The sequence below is a fragment of the Seriola lalandi genome, unplaced genomic scaffold (assembly GCF_002814215.2).
Source record: "Seriola lalandi dorsalis isolate HSWRI2012SDOR001 ecotype SW California unplaced genomic scaffold, Sedor1 jcf7180002054936, whole genome shotgun sequence".
NCBI classification, from domain to species: Eukaryota; Metazoa; Chordata; class Actinopteri; order Carangiformes; family Carangidae; genus Seriola; species Seriola lalandi.
The window spans coordinates 10,768-33,470 of record NW_019525488.1 but is presented as its reverse complement, the minus strand read 5'-3'; the positions used below and the strand labels follow the sequence as shown (position 1 = coordinate 33,470).

The 22,703-nt window shown below is 38.6% G+C and overlaps 2 protein-coding genes across 3 annotated transcripts; one reads left to right on the top strand and one right to left on the bottom strand.

Annotated features, from left to right (window-relative positions):
• Nucleotides 1–8,442: 8,442 nt before the first annotated feature.
• On the bottom strand, nt 8,443–15,112 carry LOC111644564 (interferon-induced protein 44-like; the record flags this gene model as incomplete). Its single annotated transcript, XM_023393472.2, has 8 exons — nt 8,443–8,823; nt 8,963–9,063; nt 11,090–11,258; nt 12,737–12,889; nt 13,791–13,992; nt 14,518–14,551; nt 14,665–14,691; nt 15,070–15,112. Coding segments are annotated over 8 exons (900 nt in total), but the record flags the coding sequence as incomplete, so codon positions are not given.
• A 2,629-nt stretch (nt 15,113–17,741) lies between these two features.
• LOC111644565 (uncharacterized) lies at nt 17,742–20,350 on the top strand. 2 transcript variants are annotated; one of them, XM_023393473.2, is made up of 6 exons: nt 17,742–17,823; nt 18,893–18,959; nt 19,049–19,150; nt 19,276–19,311; nt 19,399–19,599; nt 19,843–20,350. In XM_023393473.2, exons 2-6 carry the CDS (start codon nt 18,893–18,895, stop codon nt 20,076–20,078), a joined length of 642 nt encoding a protein of 213 aa, XP_023249241.1. In that variant the 5' UTR covers nt 17,742–17,823; the 3' UTR covers nt 20,079–20,350. The 2 variants fall into 2 exon arrangements, with proteins under 2 accessions (XP_023249241.1, XP_087026352.1); XM_087170226.1 differs by having other exon boundaries at nt 19,840–20,350.
• Nucleotides 20,351–22,703: the final 2,353 nt, after the last annotated feature.

Sequence of the window (22,703 nt, the reverse complement as noted above, 5' to 3'; positions counted from 1 at the left end):
AACTCAGGAGCCAAAGTTAATTACTTTTAAAGTTAAAGACTTTTATGAGTGTAAATGTAGAAATGACTTATTTTCTACAAATACAGTATATTTCATATATTTCAAAGCCATGTTTACTGCAGTACTGACTTCAACCTTGTTATGATTCATATGAAGATAATAAAGGATTTGGGATTTTCTTAAAGACAGCTGAAGTCTGAAACACCGACCATCTGGTGTTAATTAAAAAACATCAGCCAAGCAACTAACCTGCCTCCTGGCCAAAAAAATCCTGACTTGGAAATGTGTGTGTGTGTGTGTGTGTGTGTGTGTGTGTGTGTGTGTGTGTGTGTGTGTGTGTGTGTGTGTGCACGTGTTGCTGGTCTATAAATAATGTGTGGAGCAGCAGTGTTGTGAGGAGGCAGAGGGAGCAGCCCTCCATTAGCTGAGCTGCATCTCTAATGAAGCCTGTTGACAGCAGCTGTAATTAGCCTCAGCTCTTTGTGTTCTCATTGTCGACTGCGGTGTCGAGGCATTTCTTCATATCCCCCGCCGGTGTCATGTCTCGTCACTGCAGCCTGCTTGTCATTACACCTGGCAGCCATTACTGTGAGAAATCTCTTATGTGAAATTGTATGTAGGCCATTGTGGTGCTGCTGTGGTTGACAATATGTGTGACTGTAAATGATGGCGTCAAATGGTGCATCCAAAACAAGTTGTTGCACTAAGTTGTGATCCTGCAGGGACTTTAGGTCAAGCCTGTACTGAAGTATAACCAGAGGAGGGAAGTAATGAAGTACTCCAGTATTGCTCTTACTGCTGGTATCTGGTGCTGATGTAAGTCCAGTATTCACTGTCTTATCTCTGCTTTGGTCTCCACTGACTCCTGAGAAAAATGTCTGAGCCTGAACTTATCAACAGTGGTGGAAGATGAACTCATAGTTAAGCTAAGTGCAAACGTATCAGCATCAGAATATACTAAGTACCAGAAGTAGTACTCATTATGCAAAATGGGCCATTTCAGAATAATGTATATTATATTACTGGATGATCATTTTTGATGCATTTTTTATAGACTGCTAGTTGTTATTGTACATTGTCATTTATTTCTTGATTACATATTGTATTATTAATCTGAATCTGTGAATTAATTTGAAACAATATATTTCTCAAAATTTGTAGACATTGAAAACAATCTTTTTACCAATTTATACATTCAGTTACTTTTCGGACTTGAATGAGAAAAAAAAAAGTAAACATAATATTAATATTGAGGGGTTGAAACATCATCACATATTTTTCACATAATTGTGAAACCAAATTCATAGTAAATCTGAAATTCACCCACAGATTCATTTTTAGGTGAATTTAGAATATATAGATTCTATAGCCTCTCAAACTTAACTATTTAAAGAGGAATAACATGATTACTTAATTGAACTTATGGTATTGGTTCTCATAGTTTTACAGTAATATAGCTCATTATCTCAACTTGTCTTTTTTGCTTTTTCTTATTGTATCTTATTATTAATTAAAAAAAATTTCATTGCTTTTATTTATATTGAAATTCTTACTCTTGACTCCATGTCCAGAACTGTGTTGAGCATGTCTGTATTGTTAGTATTATTTCACAGATGTTTTCCTACAAGTCAGCACCCTAGTTGTACATTTTGCAAAACTCGAACTGAGACTATCACACATTTATTTTGAGACTGTAACAGAACTCTTTGGGAGGAACTGATTGCTTTTATTACATACAGTTTGTAATAATGGGAGTATGTATTGTTTCCATGACCAAACTACAGAAGGTGACAATGAATTTTATTTAATAAATCTTGTTATTCTTATGTAAAATTTCACATCCATAAGAGTAAGTTTTCAAATAATAAAACATTTTTTTTTGCTTTGATTACAGGAGAAAATAAAAATAATATCCACCATTTCTAGGAGGACAAATAGAAAATCAATCAAGACATATAATGCTTGTTTACATTATAATATTTTAGTTTAACATTATACCTTGAATTTGACATCTGGAAATTTATTGTTATGTTCTTTATTATAATTTTGATTTTTAATTTTCCTTTTACCTTGAACTGTATAATTATGCTTATTCTGATTAAGTATTTACTGTGTCTATGCTTGTTTATATATTATGTTCCTATACATTTTCAATATATCAATAAAAAATCTTTGTTTGTATAATCGAATTTTTCAATAAAGATTGAAAAAAAAGACAGTCAGAGCAGGTCAGGTGATCACCGCGAGGGTTTAACAACAGAGCCGTTGGGCCGAGTGAGGATGACGCGGTGGAGGATCAAAGAGAGAGGCGGGAAAAAGGATTCAGAAATGACACTATCAACCTGGACTGTTTCCAAAACTCAGCCTGCTAGCATTAGCAATGAGCCTGGGGAGGACGATGCTAACGTCGTAGCGGAGGAGGAGAGTAACGGCAGCCACGGAAGTTCAGCTGAGCTACACTCACCTGTTCAACCGCTCGACCCTCACCTGCACCGGAGCTCACACCGAGGCGGAGACCCGGTACCGGGTAGGTCACCGGTTAAACAGCGGTTCAATTTTCTATCACTTTTTAGCCGTTTAGCTAGCCGTAAGTTACTTTAGCTAACTGTCTCAACCGTACGTTACTTTAGCTAACTGTCTCAACCGTACGTTACTTTAGCTAACTGTTTCAACCGTACGTTACTTTAGCTAACTGTTTCAACCGTACGTTACTTTAGCTAACTGTTTCAACCGTACGTTACTGCAGCTAACTGTTTCAACCGTTCAGATCAGAGCAAAGTAACTGAGGGGGCAGTTAAAAGCTGTGAGGGGGTAATCTGATTTTAATTTAACCACGTGGATAAATCACAACAACATAAGGTCCATACAGTGTTTTTCTCTGGGAGGAAAGTGATGGCAGGACCCGGGGAGCTCCCTCAGCCTCTGTCCTGTCCATTAACTGTTGAGGTTGCTGTTGTAAAATTCAGATTACTTTAGTTAATCAGTCTACTCACACAATAAGCGGTCTTTATGTTTATATCCTGTTAAAGCCTTTTTTATGCTGTAGTATTTAATTAACAACTTAGTGTGTTTTTCTATAGTCGCCTTAAACTGTTGCATGGCTTGTGTGTTCAGTGTATATTACCATTTCACTAAGTTATTAATGGCAACGGCATCTTTTATTATATTATGAAAATCAAGGTAATGATGACTGTATTTGATTTATATCTACAGTTTATTCCTGCTCCGCATGTCTGCCTTGTGTCAGTATTGCTGGCGGTGTGGTTGCTTCATGTTGCTGGCATACAGTATGTGCCAAAATGGTTTGGTGCTGTTGCTCTGCATGTCTTGTTTTGTGTCTTGGGACCAATGGATGTTAGAAAATAAGAATAATGAACATGTGACTTAAAAAAAAAAAAAAAAAAGTTTAATAGCAATACTAAAAGTAATAGGATAAAAGCGCAATAAAAACCTGTCTTAAAAATAGATTGAATTAGGGGTGGGCGATATGGCAAAAATATCATCATGATTTTTTTAAAATAAAATCATGATTTTTCGATTTTATCACGATCTTAAATTGGAAAAAGAAAAACAGACACTTTAGACCAAAGAACCTTTCTTAACGGATTTTATTTCAAATAGTCGCAGTTTAGCCTGCATGTGCAAACAACGTAAAGTTTAAGGTAAATAACAACAACATTCTAATAAAGTGCACTCTTGCAAAAGAAGTAACAGAAAGTAAAATATCAATCAAAGACATTACTGACAGTCATTTAAACAGGATTTACTTATCAAAACACTAAATAGCTTATTGATCAGTTGCGGAAAATCCAAACCAATTCCATATAATGGAGGTGGAATTTCTTTTAGCGACCAACTCCGTTTGGCTTCCAGCCATCGCTCTCTATGTGCTACCGCTACACACACAAACAAGGAGGCGGGTAGGAAAGCGCGTCACTGCCCTTAATTCACTATGATTGGTCGGTCAGGTTGACGACGTCAATACGTCTGGTGCGTCGGTGCATCAGCATAGAACTGCAATTTATAGAATGTGCCTTAGACGATCCCACGATCTCTGCAGTTTGAAAGATCGTCTTCACGTTGTAATCCTTCATGATCTAATATCGTCATATCTCCCACCCCTAGATTGAATAGATTAAAAACACAAGACAAAAAAAAAAGTTTTGTAATCTAGTTTGTTCAACACGCAATCTTTCCCCCTACATTCAAAAGATTGCCTGAATTTCGAATATAAAGTGACAGCCCTATCAGTTAAAGAACTGAAAGTCGCAGCAGACACAAAGCACTTTGTATTTATTAATTGGGAAAATATGCTCAGTATTGCATCATGTATTTATCACTAAAAGGCATACATATACATTACTGATATGTCATTATTAAACATTAACAATAAACATGCTTTATGGTGCATCATTAAAAAGATCTTTGGACATGTTGAGCAGCTCGGGGATGAGGTCATGTTCGTGAGCAGCGATGCATCATCTTGTCGCTGTATAAAGACAACAGAATAACACAATGCTGCACAACAGTTGCTTAGCAACCTCGGCCTGGTCAGCGTCTAAAGTGGCAGAAAGCAGCGGTTCATCCCAACATGGAGTCAGATGTCTGCTGCTCAGATCCGTCTGACAGTAACCACTACTGTAACCTGCAGGGCCCGAGTACGTTTAACTGTTTGATTTCACCATGAGAATGATGGCAGGAGAAACCAATAAACAACTTTTTTTTCAGTTTTCCTTTTACCAGCAGAATACAGACAACACAAACAACTTAAATTTTACTGCTTGTATTCAAAAATATTTTTACATGTAGCAGGGATCAAATACGAACGAGAATACAAGTTTTTTCTCTCTGTTTCTTAAGATATTTCTAGTTGCTAAATCTCACAGACACAATCAAACTAAGAAACCTTTGCCATTTTAGATTCTGCTCTTCAGCTCATTATAATTCAGTGACCAAAACTGCCTTTTATCACTTGTGCAACATAGAGAAGATGAGACCTCTACTGCGCCAGCAAGAAGCTGAAAAGCTTTTGTTTCCAAAAGCATGAACAAGCAGCCAAGACTCTCCTGAATGCTGCTGCCAGTGTTTTTAACAAAAACTAACATGAGAGATGATGCAGCCGGCTCCCTGTATCTTTTAGAATTGATTTTAAAGTTTTTCTCCTTGTTTTTAAGACAGTAAATGGCCTCGCCCGCTCTTATATCACAGACTCCCTGTTGTTCTATGATCCTCCACAGCTGCACGTTTAACTATCCCCAAGGTCGCCACAAAAACCTTTATAGCCACTATACCCCAAAAATATGGAAGACTGCCTTTAAATATTGGACTCGCTGACTCAGTGGCTAGTATTAAACCACATCTCAAAACATATCTTTTTCATATGGCCTATAACTAACAGCTGTCTGCTTTAAACTGTCTAAAGTAACTGTGTTAATGGCATTTTATAAATAGTAACACTCAGTGTCTCTCCTCCTCCTCGTGTGTGTGTTTCGTTCTCAACCTGTTTTGTTTTTGCAGCTGATTGTAAAGCGCTTTGTGTGTATGAAGGTGCTATATAAATAAAGTTTGTTTAATCATTTATTCAAGAGTAGGCAAACACTTCATTCCCCTCAGTATGATTTACAATTTGTAAACCAAAACATAAGGTGACTGATTTTCAGAGACTGTCCTGTATAAAACGAGCCCATATGTCGTCAGTGCAGGAACTTATTAGGACCTATAGTTACGTTTCATTGTCAGGCGACACCTAGTGGCCGTCGTAATTATAACAGGAGCAAGGGAAAATTTTCATGGGAGATATTCCTCCACACCGGCGACAGCCAGAGGCAGAGGCATATTGTTTTGGGGTTGTCTGTCCGTCTCATTCCCGTGGACACGATATCTCAGTAACACCTAGATGGAACTTCTTCAAGTCTGGCACAAACATTCACTTGGACTCAAGGACAAACTGATTAGATTTTGGTGGCTAAAGGTCAAAGGTCAAGGTTAGTGTGACCTCACAAAACACTTTTTAGCCATCTTCACAGCAATTATTTAAAAGTTTCACACAAATGGTTCATATTTTATATGACAGGGATGTGATCTGAAACTAGTCTGAGTGGAGGAGGCAGACAACTGCGAGGTGGTTATTCTAGTTATTATGGTAACCGTGAAAACAAAGGTCCACTAACCTCATGGAGGTCTTTATCTAAATCTAGCCGACCCATCACTGATCCATAAGCTTAGTTGCCTGTGGATTATTTTAACTGGTGACAAAGGCGTGGTACGCCGCTGTTGGTACACTCCTGTGTTTATTACTGTAACCATGACAACCAAGGTCCAGTACAGTACAGACTATATATATATATATATATATATAGAGAGAGAGAGAGAGAGAGAGAGAGAGAGAGAGAGAGAGAGAGAGAAAAAAAACATGTCAAATCAAAGAGTTAAATACAAGATGTTAATACTTTCTTTCAACTATTCAAAAAAATACAAATTGGCAAATATGTGCATTGTAGTGTGTCGGAGCATAACTGTCTAAAGTTTTAAAAAAAAATTGACATGTAATGACTTTTAAACATTAGTGCTATCAAATTAATGGCAGCACTCAACCAGCAGTAGGATGTGAATGGAGTGAATTAGAATAAAGACTGACTCCAGATCAGACAATGTGAACAGAATACACATTGTCCACACCTTCATCAACACCTTCCTGCTCTGCTCTCTGGTCTGAGGCATCAGTTTTACAGAATGGTTAGACTGCCACCCTGAGGCCGCAGGCACAAACTGCATACTATCCATGAACTGGCACTACTTGTGACTTCAGCTGAGGTGATAATTAGTCACAATACTAAAGTAAAAACCAGTCTTTACCTCTGGAATTGGATTTCAGGAAACCAGTCCTGCCTTTCTCCACGTGTCTGAAGTAGAAACACCAACATTAAACCAGCACAGGAGTTTTATAGGTGAATTTTAGAGCTCGGCTGGGTAAACCAGGTTTAAAGAGGTATCCAGTCACCCTGACCACAGAGGAATCAGACACTGTGTGTATACAATATGTAACAGAGTGGACAGATAGTCTAGATAGTGGTGTGTCTCGATAACTAATGGATGGATTTTGGTGAAACTAAAAACTGATGACCATGGTGTCTGGAGGATGAACTGTAAAGACTTTGGTGGTCCTCTGACTTTTTCTCTAGCATCCCCAGCAGGTCACAGTTCTCACTTATCTTGTTAAATATTTAATGGATGGATTGGCACAAAATTAAGTGCAGACATTCTTGATCCTCAGGCAATTAATCCTACTAATGTTGGTGATCCTCTGACTTTTCCTCCAGTGCCAACATGAGGTCAACATTTCTATTTGTCCAGCACTTGGCAGCTTTATGAGGTGAACATTGTAAACATGATACCTTCTTAACATCAACATGTTAGCACTGTCATTGAAGGCATGTTAGCATACCAAGTGACAGCTGACAGCTGAAAGCACTGTCTGTTTCTGAGGAGCCCGCTGCCTCACAAGGTTTCTGGCTTAAAGCCACATGGAAAAGCAAGTGTGATTATATCATACAAACTTAACTAGTTTCAATGCTGCATCAGGGCCATCATGCAAGTTACAAACTGTGCCAGGTCTCCAGTCAGTAGATGGCAGCACTGTCATTAAAGCTGCACTTCTTCTTTCCAATATGAGAGCCATAAAATCCAGGAAGAAAGCAGAGGGAACTTCCATCCTGTTACCTACAGGGACACCGTGGGTCTGGAGGAGGGGACTGGAAGAGGAGTCAGGGTGGACGACATCAAACTGGCCACGATGGGACATGTGGAGGAGGGTTACAAGGTACAACTGTCACTATTACCTTGAACATATATTAAGAATTGCCTGCTGCTTAAAGTTAAGCTGAAATTTGAATCTAAAAGAATTCAAACAACAAAACACTAGGATCCAGAGCAGCAGAGCTCGGCAATGAAGGCTCAGACGGCTGGCTCCTTCGTGGTCAAACCTATCCCAAGATTCATTGTGCGCCGGGAATGAAAGCAAACAGCACTGACAGAGAGCCACTTTTAAATGTAAGTATTGTGTTCCAGCTCAGTTCAACAGCTAACGCTATGACTGTTAAAGCCAAGGGCCTTAAAACCCCAAGTTTTAGTGAAAAAAAGTTATGTGTTGTTAAGGTTGCTAGGCGACATGAGCCGCACTTTGTGACTCAACAGTAACAGCCAGTACAGCTGGAGACACAGCATAAATCATCTATAGACCTGACCGTCTCATTTCAGAATATCTTTGCGATCTACAACAGCTACGAAAGGCCACACCCTCGTAGACTGCGTCCTCCGAAGGATGCAGTTTATACGTCAGATTTTAATCCAGCATCTGTTACATTAACACCTGCTCGGAGGAGGAGCTGTTTGCAGATGATGGTGCAGTTTTCTTCAGAAGTTAGAAAAGCAAAAACATACAAATTATCTTTGATTTTTTATTTATACTCAATACATCATGATCAGAAATCAATTAGATTAACTTGTTTATATTATTTTATATTTGTCTGATTATATTGTTGCTGATTATTAGGACTAAGCTAAATTTCTGATACAGTCATTTTATTATGAACTGTGCTGTGTTTTCTTTAAGTGGAGCTGTAATATAAGTGAAGGTACAACACACAAATACTTCTATTTATCACAACTCTTGTGAATGAAGTCGTCTCCGAAGTCGACTATCAGCCTCAGAGCGCTCAGGATCAGAGTGTTGATATTCTCATCAGTGGAGATTTCTTCACTGTAGTTCTTCACAGGAAAGATGCAGTTCATTGGAATCCCCAGTGATGAGCTGAAATCTTTCATCTAAGTTTGAAGGAAACAAAAGTTCAGTTCAGTGCTGACAGCCACAGGGTTTTTAGCTCATATTCTAAAGTAGATTGTAAAGCTAAATTATATCACAGCTGAACTTATTGTACTCATTAGAGGACTGACAGTAACTTACCTTTTTCTTTATGTGCTTGCTCTTGTAGACGTTCTTCAGATCCTTTTCAGTTTCACCACAGGCCTCATCAACTTTGGTGACAATAGCCAGTTGGGGAATTCCTGCACATACAGAGGTTAATTAATTATAAGTTGATATTTCTGCGGCAGTTTGATTTTGTCCAAAGATTCTAACACAGCACTCAACACATGAGGGGTGTTCAAGGAAAGAGGCCTGCTGCAAAAAGTCTAACTTCTACTAACTTGTTGAACTCAGTTCATTCATATTTATGCCCAAAAATCCATCTCCAACATGAATCAGTTCTTTCAGGTGTAGTGTGGTCTTTATGCTACAGGCTACAACGCAAGCCCCTTTTTTATACCTCCATGCTGGCGACAGCCAGTGCGGGAGGCATAATGTTTTCAGAACGTCTGTCTGTCCCACTCTCGTGAATATCTCAGTAACACCTTGAGGGAATTTCTAAAAACTTGGCAGAAACATTCACTTGGACTTAAGGATGAACTGATTAGAGTTCGAAGCAGATAATTTGTCTCAGTCGCTGGCTCCTCATGTCTCTTCCTGTCTCTTTATCCATAGTCAGAAGTTTGCCTTCTCTGCCTCTGTGGCAGTGTGGCTTTGTGGTTTTGTGTAGCTAGGTCTCGGAGTAAGTGTGTTGTTGAGCTTCCCACAAAACCCCTTGTGCCGATCTGCACTGGGCAAAGTGTCATGCTTCATCTGCCTTCCCTGGACTCTGCCACCAAGTCTGCGTACTTCTCTTTCTTCCTCTAATGGGCTGCCTCCATCCCCTCTTCCCATGGCACAGTCAGCTCAACCAGCAGCATTGATTTTATGTCCATCGCCCAGAGCACCATGTTCTGTCACAGTGTGGTGCTGCAGGTCTCTAATGGAAAATGTAGCTGCCTGCCCTGGTCCACCTCCATCCTCCACTCTGCTCCTGACAAGAGAAGCGTGGGTGCTGGTCTCCCACTGGTGATGTCTGTGGGTTCCCCTTGCCTGCTTCTCTCCACCACCTCTGCCGGCTTCCTCAGCACTGGATCATGTAACTTGGCTGGTTGTCGCAGGCATACAACCACGAGGCGATAATTGTAGTTTTTACCTACATGTTTACATTTTAGGAAATAATCCCCATTAAAACTATTCTCAATCAGCTGTGATCAGCTCCTGTTTGCAGTGTAGCTATGGATGTACAGTCAACTGTCACTGAATCACTGTGATACTGAAGAAAACTTAAAAACATGAGGATTCTCATCCAGGTTCTGCAGTTAATAGGGTTTTTGGATGTGTTATTTGCCATTGACACAACAACTGATGTTATCCCCTAGAAGTGTTTGTGATTCACAGTGAATCTAAAAGTGTGATGTATCATGTCTGTGTTCATGTTTGACTGAGTTATGACGCAGAGAAGAAGGATTGTGATTTTAGATGGAAATTTCGACAAGTTCTGCTCAGGATGTAAAATAAAGTAGCCTACTTCTTTCTGAAACAAACATAAAATAAAAACAGCATGCAGGCAAAATTAAAGTGCATTTTCTTTAACAAAGGAAAAAATTAAGTTTCAATAGCATATGCTTTGGATGAATACCTATGGCTTGTTATGAAGCATTGTCAGTAGATTCTTTTTAATAATGTTCTGTTCCTGTGTTCATCCATGATGCTGAACTAGTGCTCACTCTCCACACTTGTGCAGGTGCAGACAGGTCAGCTCTTGTGTTGCGTGTCGACACTGTGAACAGGTGGGAGGCAGGACTAAACTACACAGTTCTTCTCAGCCACAGACAACAGAGTATTAACCACAGGTGATTGGTTTTAAGGTGATTGCTGACTAGAAACATTAATTCTTAACTACCAATCATGTTTTTTAATTTAAAACTCATTCCTATAATGGTGCGAGCATCATATATCCAGTATTAGCTGGATTGTAGCCTGTACATACTCAACATTTGCATAATAATTTTGCCTGAGTTCACTGAATCAATAGTCTTTCAGGAATTTTAATTTCACTGTTGAAGTGTCATGGCTGAGACTGAACTTCCTTCATTCTGCCTGAAAGTAAAAATCCAGGATTTTTCTCAGTCATATTGTAAAAGATCTGATTTAGTGGTTAATCCTCTTCTTCTTTGCTCTTACCCAAGTCGCTGGCTGCCTCTCTGATTTCCTTCATCTTCATCAGAGGCAATTCCTCCATTTTTGTTATATTAGCATTATGGAGGCAAACCAGAACATGAACTCTGTCATCTAGAGAGGGTGAAGGGTTGTAGTCTGGATCACCACTGGACAACGAAGACACTGGATTGAACTGGAAAATAATGTAAAAATCCAAATAAATAATGGCTCATGAACATATACGGTCTGTACTATGAACAAAAAGGTTCATATCTACTGTGAACCAAACTGTTTGGAGGCACTCCCATAGCTAGCTATGATGCCCCCGAGGTCTGGACCTCACTCTTTCTTCCCTCTCAGGCTGATGGCTAACATGAGAAGCTGCAGCTGATGCTTTGCTAATGATTATTATTGTTGCAGTTTAATGAACCTGTGTATCTTTACCTCAGTCTGAACTCAGTCACTCACTGCTAAAGTCCTGTATGTTACAAGGAACAATTAATTACTGTGTAAATGTCCCTGAGTCTGCTGGGGCTGGGTAAAAACGTTAATGTTTACATTACGAATGGACCCGGAGCAGTTACATTAATGCAATGTCTATTTAACACGACCAAGAGTTTAGACACATCTCAAGAAGTAATAGATGTAAAATGTGTTGTTAATGTGCATCGGCTACACTGTGTATGAACAGCTATACACAGCTTCCTCTAAACATCTCACATACAGCTTTGCTTTTGCTCTTCACTGTCTTCACAGTTTTTAAGTCTGAAATGCAGCCACTCATCTGTCTTTAGACTTGCTGCTGACTTCATTGACCTCACCTCTCACTGGCAGCTACCGCCATCTTTTAAGGTGGAATGTTTTCTTGCCTGTTTGTAAATCAATCAATACACCTTCAATGTCAAATTGAAAACTTTGACCATTTGATTTGTTTTTCTTAGCTCTTTACATGACACACGTGATGATCGGATCTTCAAGCACTTAAAAATCGGTCCTGTTTTGTGTCTTGTTTTAAATGCTAAAAAAACATTAACTTAATGTTTCTTTATGTCTATATACCAGTTTATTTGAACTTTATAAGTTGGAAAATGACTGGATATAAAACTGGATATTTTATTTAATCACTTTGAGAAAAAATAGTTGCAGAGCGTCGTTCCAGCTGCTCTGGCAGCTCTACCTATACTCACCTGACCAGATCTCTTTGTGACAGCTTCACACTTCCATAGCAGAGTTTAAAAGACATACAGTATATTAAAAGATCGATCTCTTTATGAATCAATATCGGAGTATTCAACTGAAGATCAATTTAAATCAGAGAATGACTTGTTTCAACCCAGCCCTAGTGTCTAAGTGGTTTCTCTCCAGGTTCTCCGGCTTCCTCCCACAGTCCAAAGACATGCACATTAGTTTAATTGGCAACTATAAAAAAGTGCCCATAGGTGTGAATGTGTGAGTGACTATATGTTTGTCTCTTTGTCAGCCCTGTGAAAGACTGGCGACCTGTATAGGGTGTACCCCGCCCTCGCCCAGTGTCAGCTGGGAGGTCCTGCACCCCATAAGGATAAGCAGTATAGCTAATGGATGGATGGAGGATCTTAGTTACAGCTCAATGAAAAACAGATCACTAAGCACCTGTTTTACTGAACAAAGGTAACAGTGTGACAGTTGTACCTTGTATCCCTCCTTCACGTGTCCCTTCATGGCCAGTTTGATGTCGTCCGCCCTGACTCCTCCTCCAGTCTTCTCCTCCAGACCCATGATGTCATTGAAGACAACAGGGTAAAAGTTCCCTCTGCTTCCTTTCTGGATTTTATGGGTTTCATACTGAAAGACATGTGGATAAAATGTGAAGAAGTAATGACAATGGTCTTGTTTTTAGTTCTCATCACGGCCCTGTTGAATCATTGAAAACATTTAAGTTAAGATGCAACCAGAATGGACAGGATGGACTTTATTAGTCCAAGGAGCAAAGTTGCTCCTCAACTGAAAATTATATGGACAAAGTCTCATAGTTTGGTGAAATGGCATGACAATAAAAGTCATGCTTAAATCGTACAACTTGTTATTCCAACTGGTCTGTCTCTGAGAGTCTATTTCCAACTGGTACTAATGTGATCTGTTTCTGGGAATGAAGGAAAAACACAGGTGTAAATGCAGAGTAGAAGCCGAGCAATAAGATGAAGTTTAGTTTCAGATCCAAAACCAAATTATATGAAGGCCAGTGTCACTGATATTGATACCAACAGATTTTCTTTTTATAATTAAAAGCTGCTACAGCTTTACAATCATAATTTGGGGTTTAATGCGTCCTTAATGTGCTTCTACATACATTGTCATATTCAGTGAGTGATTGCAAAATGTTAGGCAGGTGAACTCTTACTGTTGTTATTATTGATACCCAGAACAACACCAGTCTTTGTAGTGTTGACACTGGGGTTTTCAATTTACCCATGTCTAATACATGTACAGGTCATGGCATTTATGAGCTCGCTGTGATGTTAAGAACTATATGTAAGTATATCGAGGTACATGTAATGTTGAAAGTGTGTTACTGAAAGATGAAGCATGTAATTAACTAACGAGGCGTAAATGCAAAGTGATGAGGAACAGACTGCATGTTAATACCAAGTGGAGAATTGGTCTCATTTCAAGAATCCTCAGTGTGTCAAATGTTAATGTGAAGTGCAGAAATGAGTAACCCAGTGTTTTCAGTGGGTTTACTTACCTTCGTGGTATGACTTTGGTCAGAGGTGGTTGCACTGACTCCAGCTGATTGGGTCATTCTCCCTACTAAGACGTTGCTGACAGAGTTGATGAAGCTGGACTTTCCAGCACCAACGGGCCCATAGAGCAAAACTCTGAGGTGTCTGATGTCAGCAATTTCAGGTTGATAATCCTTCAAATACTTCAGATCCTCTTCGTTATGTCTGTTAAAATAAGACAAAGATGAAGTTTTAACCAGACTGCAGCCATGCTAGCAGCCATGCTAGCAGCTCTGTGAGGCTGCATAGAGGCACAGCTGTGCTCTGAGCTAAATGCTAAGTTTAGCATGGTACCAAGTTCACAGTGACACGGCCATCATGTTGATGTTCAGCAGAAATAGTCTCTATCCTGTTCACCACCGTAGTTTAGCTGGTTAGCATGCTCACGTTTACTAATTAGCTGTAAACACGGCATACAGCTGAGGCTGATGGGAATATGATTATTTCTGCAGGTATGTGATCAGAAACCAAAGTAGTGGACACATCACAATAAGACCTGATGGTGGCGCTAGAGGAAAAGTCAGAGGATCACCACGTTATGACAGTTCACTGTGAGGGGACCATGAATGTGTGAACCACATTTCATCACAATCCATCCAATAGATGTCGAGATATTTCAGTTCAGTGTCGTCAAGCTGAGGAACGCATCAAACTACAGTGTCACCATGTGGACAATTTACATGTACTCACCCCCAAGATACATTTCTCCATGGATCTCTAAAAGCTGACAAGAAAATAGTATTAGAAGTAATTAAATGTTAGTTGTGAGTATTTTGAACGTTATGCAAGGACATGTCAAACTGTGAATAATGTTCTACCATTGAATTGATGACTTACTGGGAGAAGGAGGTGGAGTAGGAATTTCTAGAGCGTAAAACAGAGACAATCATTTGAGGAAGTAGAAGAAGACTTTTTTCCAGGTAATAAAACCAAACATTAACAGAAATAGAAAAACACACAATATTACAGAGTACAGTGTAGGTCTGCTCTATATGAAAAGTGCACTGAGATAACTTATGATTTAGGTCTTAATAAATAAAATTGACTTGAATTGACTGGCACACACACACTCACACTCACACTCAAACAGGTAGTGATTGTATGTGTTCTTTATTTTGGACTGGGAGCCGCAGGGCACCACACTACAGCAGCAACAGCAGAAGGCATATACCATGAAGGTATAAAGACACGTCAACCTGTTAATGATGAACAGAATTAATGTTTGTTGATTTGATAACTTACTGTACGGACGGGATGGTGGGGGTGAAGGGCCTAAAAAGTAAAACAGACAGAATCATTTGAGGAAGTAGAAGAACACATTTATTTTTTCCCTGAAATTAAAAGTTTCATTTGTGCAAGAGGACCAGGATCTGGGACCTCCTTTGTCACAATCAAAATCTGTAGATATTTATCTGTTCTGTCTGAAGTTATTCGTAAATCGCTTGTAAAAATTGTAAAACAACATTATTGGCCGAGATACAGGATGTGGCTGTTGTTGAGCTGTTGTGTCTGATCTATGGACAGAGCTGAGAGTCGCTGCGCCTCCATTGTTCTGAACTGGAGCGGAGGAGATCCACAGACAGACACTTAGCCGGTTTCCTTCCCCCCACTGTTGTGATCCCCAGATAGAGGGGAGGAGGGACGGTCAATGAGAGAGAGAGAGAGAGAGAGAGAGAGAGAGCTGACCCTGAGTGATGATTGTTAAATGCCAACAAACAATGCTCTGTTTGTGATGACAGTTGTGTTAAGGCGTTGTCCAATGTGCTCCAGACACTCTGGATGTTTCCCTGTGACTCCTCACCCTCTGTGACGTCCTGATTTACAGTTGAGCGCTGATTAAAACCAATCATGATCAGAACTAGTTCAAACTCCATGGTTACAACAAATATTGCAGAATGTGTTTTATAGACTCACACTGACGATGTTTTACAACATTTACTTCTCTTCTAATGTATTAAACAGGAGAAAACAGAGTGTTACAGTTAAGGTGAAAGTGCATCTACATTTAACACATCCAAATCAACATTTCTGCATCTGATGAAATAACATTAGACTTCGCCCCTACTGCTCATACAACAGAGAAAAACTAATTATCATGAGGAAAGTTTGAACTGTCCTCTGCAGGTGGTTTCATATTACTTACTTGATTCAATGTCTCCCATTGCTAGAAACGGAGAACTGCATATGGACATAAAAACAATTAAAATTACATATTTAATTTAATAAATCAGATTTTTTTCATATTTAACCCTCCATACATAAAATACAGTTTTACATTGATCAATCACCACAGTCTGTCTCTTAGAGTAACGTGATAATAAACATGGTAGAGAGTTCCTACCTTTACTGGGGAGGTGCCACAGCAGAGAGGAGCATCCAGTTATCCTGCTGAAAGAGAACGTGGTCGTTTATACAGCTGCTTTTTGTTAGATTCACTTTCACTCTCATGAACCATGTGGTTTAGACCACCAGTTTCTCAGATTTCTTGTGAGTCTTTTATCTTTACCTCACACACACACACACACACTAACACACCACTCCCAGACATTATGTCGCTTATCTGGATTTAAAAGTGCTTTGGCAAGGGGTGTTGTATAGCTCAGTTGGTTGAGCATCCGCCCCATGTACAGAGGCTGAGATCCTCGCTGCAGTTGGCCCCGGTTCGAGTCCCGCATCGGACAAGCCCTTTCCTGCATGTCATTCCCCTCCCTCTCTGCCTCCCCATTTCCTGTCTCTCTCCACTGCTCTATCAATAAAGGCACTAAAAAAGCCCAAAAAAATACATTTAAAAAAAATGTGCTTTGGCACACAGTGAGCAGTTCCAGTGATCCACGACTGTGGAGGCTAAATACAGATAAACGACATTTACACACCAATGGACCGACACTGAAATGGTTCACAGCAAGTGTCTCTGCATACTTCACATCATTGTGCATCACAGATGGGCAGTGCAGTTGGTGACTCGTACTTAGTAAGTTTAATATCCATTAAAACAGTTTAATAATGTGTTAGAACAGTTTAATAATCTATTAGAACAGTTTAATAATCTATTAGAACAGATTAATAATCTATTAGAACAGTTTAATAATCTATTAGAACAGTTTAATAATCCGTTAGAACAGTTTAATAATCCGTTAGAACAGTTTAATAATCCGTTAGAACATTTTAATAATGTGTTAGAACAGATTAATAATCTATTAGAACAGTTTAATAATCCATTAGAACATTTTAATAATGTGTTAGAACATTTTAATAATGTGTTAGAACAGTTTAATAATCCGTTAGAACATTTTAATAATGTGTTAGAACAGTTTAATAATCCGTTAGAACAGTTTAATAATCTGTTAGAACAGTTTAATAATCTATTAGAACAGATTAATAATCTATTAGAACAGTTTAATAATCCGTTAGAACATTTTAATAATGTGTTAGAACATTTTAATAATCTGTTAGAACAGTTTAATAATCTATTAGAACAGATTAATAATCTATTAGAACAGTTTAATAATCCGTTAGAACAGTTTAATAATCCGTTAGAACATTTTAATAATCAGTTAGAACATTTTAATAATCAGTTAGAGCAGTTTAATAATCCGTTAGAACAGTTTAATAATCCGTTAGAACAGTTTATATTTCCATACCAATATTTTTCCTACCCTTTGATCTCAGGGGACTTTGTAGTTTTCGACTGTTTCCTCACAACACAAATCAAGTGAAATGTCAAATTTGACTTTGACTTTGTGTTTGTTGAAATCGTTGAGTGTTACTGTGAAATCTAGATAAGAGGGATCATAACAGGAAGTGGGTGGTGAGTCCATTAGTGAGGGAAACTGATACAAAGCCACGGGTGTGGTCATGACAACACTGCTGGACTTCTTATAAACCACATGGTTTATTAGAAAAGTGAAAGTGAAAGAGGCTGCTGTATAAAAGAGCTCCCTCTCTTCTGCTGCCTCACTCATCCTTCCTCTCTGGTCCTGCTGCACCACAGTGAAGGTAAGGATCCAGTTTAATAGAGAGTCTGTTTGAGGCCAGTTATTTATATTAAATATAAGTATTGATCATGTATGAAGGAGTATTAGGACCATGGATGAGAACGCAGCGTCACCGCGGTGACTTTAGTCTGATGTTGGATATTCGATCCGGATCAGCCGCGTCTTCTTATTCCGTTTCACCCAGTGTTGGCTCTAAGATCACGGTTAACTGGCGTCCGACAACTCGCTCTTAACAGCGGTTTCATTTAGGGGCCGTCAACAAATTAACACTTTTTAAACAGTTTAACTGATGTTTCTTTATAGACTTGATACGTCTTTGATCACAGCGAAACAGCCATGTTTTAATAATAAAACGAATTAGTTTTAAGTGGAACTTAGTTACAATAGCTTCTCTGTAAACGCAGTCAAAGGTGTGGACACACCTCCAAACCTTTGATTGGTACTGTATATATATTTAACATAAATGATAAGATGTTATATATTTTATAAATTGTATAATTTTTGTAAAGAGCTACAGTCATTTGATATTTAAAAAAAAGAAGCATCTATAAACAGCTGGAAGCAAAAAATAAAGAACAAAAGTATTTTAGAAAGATTTAATATTGTTAATATCATGTTCTACAAAGTTTACAAGCAATGAAATCTTAATTTAAAAGCTTTTTTTATTTCACTGTTTTTAAATCTGAATACATGTTTTACATTCCTTTGTGTCTTTAAAGCCTTTAATGTTTTTCTGTAAAACATTTTGAGTTGCCTTTTTGCAAAGAGCAAAGGTCGATCTCTAGGTTTCAATAAACAATAATGGATCGATCATCTGAAGAACACAATCAGATGTGTTTTAACCTTAATGGTGTTCGGGCCGTTACAGAGGCTGAGGTGCTGTTGTGATCGGTCTCTGATAATGTTCAACAATAATTTCTTCCAAAAAACAGCACCACACATTTACCTGAACTCACTCTGTGTGTGTGTGTGTGTGTGTGTGTGTGTGTGTCTTTGTTTTGTGTGTGTGTCTGTCTGTGTCTTTGTGTGTATGTGTGTGTTACACTGCATTCTTTGTTTTTATGTCTCAGATGTCAGACATGGACAAAGCTCTGCAGGAACTTAAGTCCTTTAAGGTTCCACCTGAGCTCCATTCTGGTATGTACAAACTGATCAGTGGTTAATTGTTTGTGTGTTAATAAATCTCTAATTCTGATATTCTCTCAAGTTATATTCTTTCTCTGCAGCTGCTGAAACTTTGTTGAAGTATTATCAGGAATGCTCTCATAACAAAGATCTCAAAGACTTCTACGACTGTCTCCGTAAACACATGAGAAAGCCTAACCCAGGTGTGTAAATGCTCACATGTCACATTTCTGTTGAGGCAGTTAATTCTTCCTCAGGTGGTTATTAAACATATGCACCAATGTAAAATAATAAGAACTCCTGAATGGTGGTTTCTGTTTCTCTTCAGAAATACAGAAGAAGTCTCCAGAGTCTGGTCGTGGAGGTGAGTGAGTCTCAGCTGATGTAAATCTGAAGAACACTGTCTCCATCCTTCTGCTCCGTTCACTGTTTTTCCTCCTGTGTTTTGTAGGATGGAGGACAGTGAAGGTCCACACAGTCACTACAGGGGAAACCTTTGGTGCTGGTGAAGCTCTGATGAAGCAAGTGGAAACACTTCTGCAGCTTCATGTGCAGAGGACAAGCAGGAACGATTGCCACGTGGTTGTTCTCTTCTGTCCAATCAACTCTTGTGTTGGTTCAGATGTGGAAGCTGCCATGACTCAGGTGTCAGGTAAAACACACACCTGTTTACAGCTCAGTCATATTGTGCTAATTGTGTTACAGTTTCTTGTTGATTTGTCAGTGATATGAACATTTCTCTGTAGATCTAAGAAAGTACTTCAGTTCTCTACATAATAATTCACAGTCTGACTAAATGAGCTGAAAAACCTGAAGTCTGTTTTTAAAAAAGAGAGCGTCCTCCTCTGCAGGTTCCTCCTTCTCTTATTTCTCTCCTTCCTTCTGATGTCAGCAGATAATGAAAAAGTCATTCTGGTGCTGATGCATCACACCCGAGATGTCGACTACTCAACCTCTGTGAGAAACTGGTCTGAAACGTATCGGCACGTCATCATGACTGTGGATGTTCTCTTCCACGAGACTGAGCCAGGATTACTGACATGTCAAACAAACAGGGAGGCAGTCCATAAAATACAGAACATGTTACTGCATCACAGTAGCTGGAGTCGTTCCTCTTGTCATGTCAGTTAGTCGGAGCTGGTGACGTTGACACAGGTACTTCTGCTGGTGTTCACCTGGAGTGGCTCCAGAAAAGTTCAACAAACAGCAACAATAAAAACATTAAAGCAGTCAAGTGAGTTAGTGCTTGTTTGAATTATCTCCATACTGCAAACTTCTACAATATATATATCACATATATAATGTGTAGTTGTAGTCACACACTTATGTGTCTTTATGAAACTAAACTTGACATGAAAACGTCTAAAATACCATTGAATTACAATAAAACTGCTGAAATTAAAGTGAATAATAAAATAAGATTTCACAGTAATGACTTCTTTCTTGTTCTTTCACACATTGTTGGTTCTTTTTCTATTTTTTTTACACATTTGTTTGTTTGATTTATTCTTTTTATTCAATAGATATTAAACACTATGTTTAATGTGTTTTTTTACATGTTTTTTAGTATGTCACATTACTATTAACCATTTTCTAAAGCATGCAGTGATAGTTTTCATTTTTAAATGTTTTTGACAACTTCCAGCCAAAACTCAGATGATTATTAATCAGTTGTTGTTATTATTTTCCTAGAACAATGTTATGATATACTCATACTACACCTTATTGTCACTATAATATATTGATAACACTCTATACTGCTGTACGATACTGTGACAAACAAATTCATGATAAAGTATGTCAATAAGTGGAATAGTATGGTAAGTCATAACAAATGTCATACTATGGTTTGTATGTCATGATTGCAATATAGTATAAGTCATAGAGATGGTCATAATACAACACGCTGTAAAAGTGTCATGGTATAGTAAGTCATACCAAATGTCATGTGAGTGTGATGGTCGCTGCCTGAATGTAGTTGTCGTGGACAGTTGCTGCACTTCTGTGTCCTGGAGGGAAACAGAAGGAGGCGACCACATCAGCCAGATGTGGAGGACCTGGGCTGCGTGCTCCTTCGACACAAAGGCACAGACTCACATCGCTCCTCCCTCTCTCACCTGGACTCATCCCTGTCAGCGCCAACATGTTTTCTTTGTTTGGCTATGATTCATTATATTCACACAAGCAGGTTCACATCACTGATATCACTGACTGACACACTCCATATATTATATTTGCCTCTTCAGTTCATTTAATTATAATAAATATTCTAATCAATCGTCATCAATCATATATAGTAAAGCATATAAATGTGAAAAAACATCATAGTATATTTAGGCATAAGAACGTCAATGTATAATACAGCATGAAAAGTCAAAAAACATTATATTAAGGCATAAAAACTAATAAGACTTCTTAGTATAGTGCGGTATTAAACGATGCAGTATAGTTAGGAATAAAAAGTCAGAGTAGTTAGACGTAAAAAGTCATTAAAAAGTCGGATTAGAGTAAACCTTAAGTAGTCATAGTAATCTAAGGCATAAAATATCATAAAAACATCATAGTATGGTTCAGGAAAGTCATAAAAAAGTGAAATTATATTAAGGAATAAAAAGTAATCCAAAGTCATAATATACTAAGTTATAAAATGTAATATGGTTAAGACATAAAAAGGTCATAGTATATTAAGGTGTGAAAATTAATGAAAATGTCATAGTATAGTAAGGCATAAAAATGAAAAAAAAAAACGTCATAAAAATGTTAAAAAAAAACGTTGTTGTATAGTAAGGCAAAACAAACATCATAATATACGGCATAAAATTGTCAAAAAAATGAGTCATAGTATAGAAAGGCATAAAAATGTTGAAAAAAAACCTCATAGTATAATAAAGCATAAAACATCATTGTATGATGAGGTCCAATCAGCTCTCGTGTTGGTTCAGATGTGGAAGCTGCCATGACTCGGGTGTCAGGTAACACACACACCTGTTTACAGCTCAATACAGAACATGTTACTGCATCACAGTAGCTGGAGTCCTTCCTCTTGTCCTCTCAGTTAGTCGGAGCTGGTGACGTTGACACAGGTACTTCTGCTGGTGTTCACCTGGAGTGGCTCCAGAAAAGTTCAACAAACAGCAACAATAAAAAAAATTGAAGCAGTCAAGTGAGTTAGTGCTTGTTTAAATTATCTCCATATTGCAAACTTCTACAATATATATATATTTATCACATATATAATGTGTGTCACAATGGTCCCCAGGCCTTAGTGTTTTATGTCTGTCTTGTCATTTCCTGTTTTATTTTGGTAGTTTCCCTCTTGTGTCTTTACTTCCTCCCGTGTGATTACCTGCCTTCTCCCTAATGCGTTTCACCTGTGTCTCGTTATTCCCAACAGTATTTATGTCCTGTGTGTCCCTCTGCACTTTGCCACTTTGTTTTCGTCCCCAGTGAGTTCCTTACCAGCATTTTCCCGACCGCCATTTGGAGCGAGACCGGTTCTGTGACCCGTTTCCTGAGATCTACCTGTTCCCTGTAGGTACCGTTGCCTTCTTCTTCTGTGTTTCGACCCTGACCACCTGACCACGTCTCTCAGTGGATTCCTCGCCTGTTTCCTTTGGGCTTGCCAGTTTTTCTGGAACGCTGTCGTCAGGATTCATTGATTTAGATCAATAAACTGCCTGATTGTTAACTGCCTCTCTGGTCGAGCTTCTGGGTTCAACCTTTGTGTCCTGGGCCTGACACTGTGTAGTTGTAGTC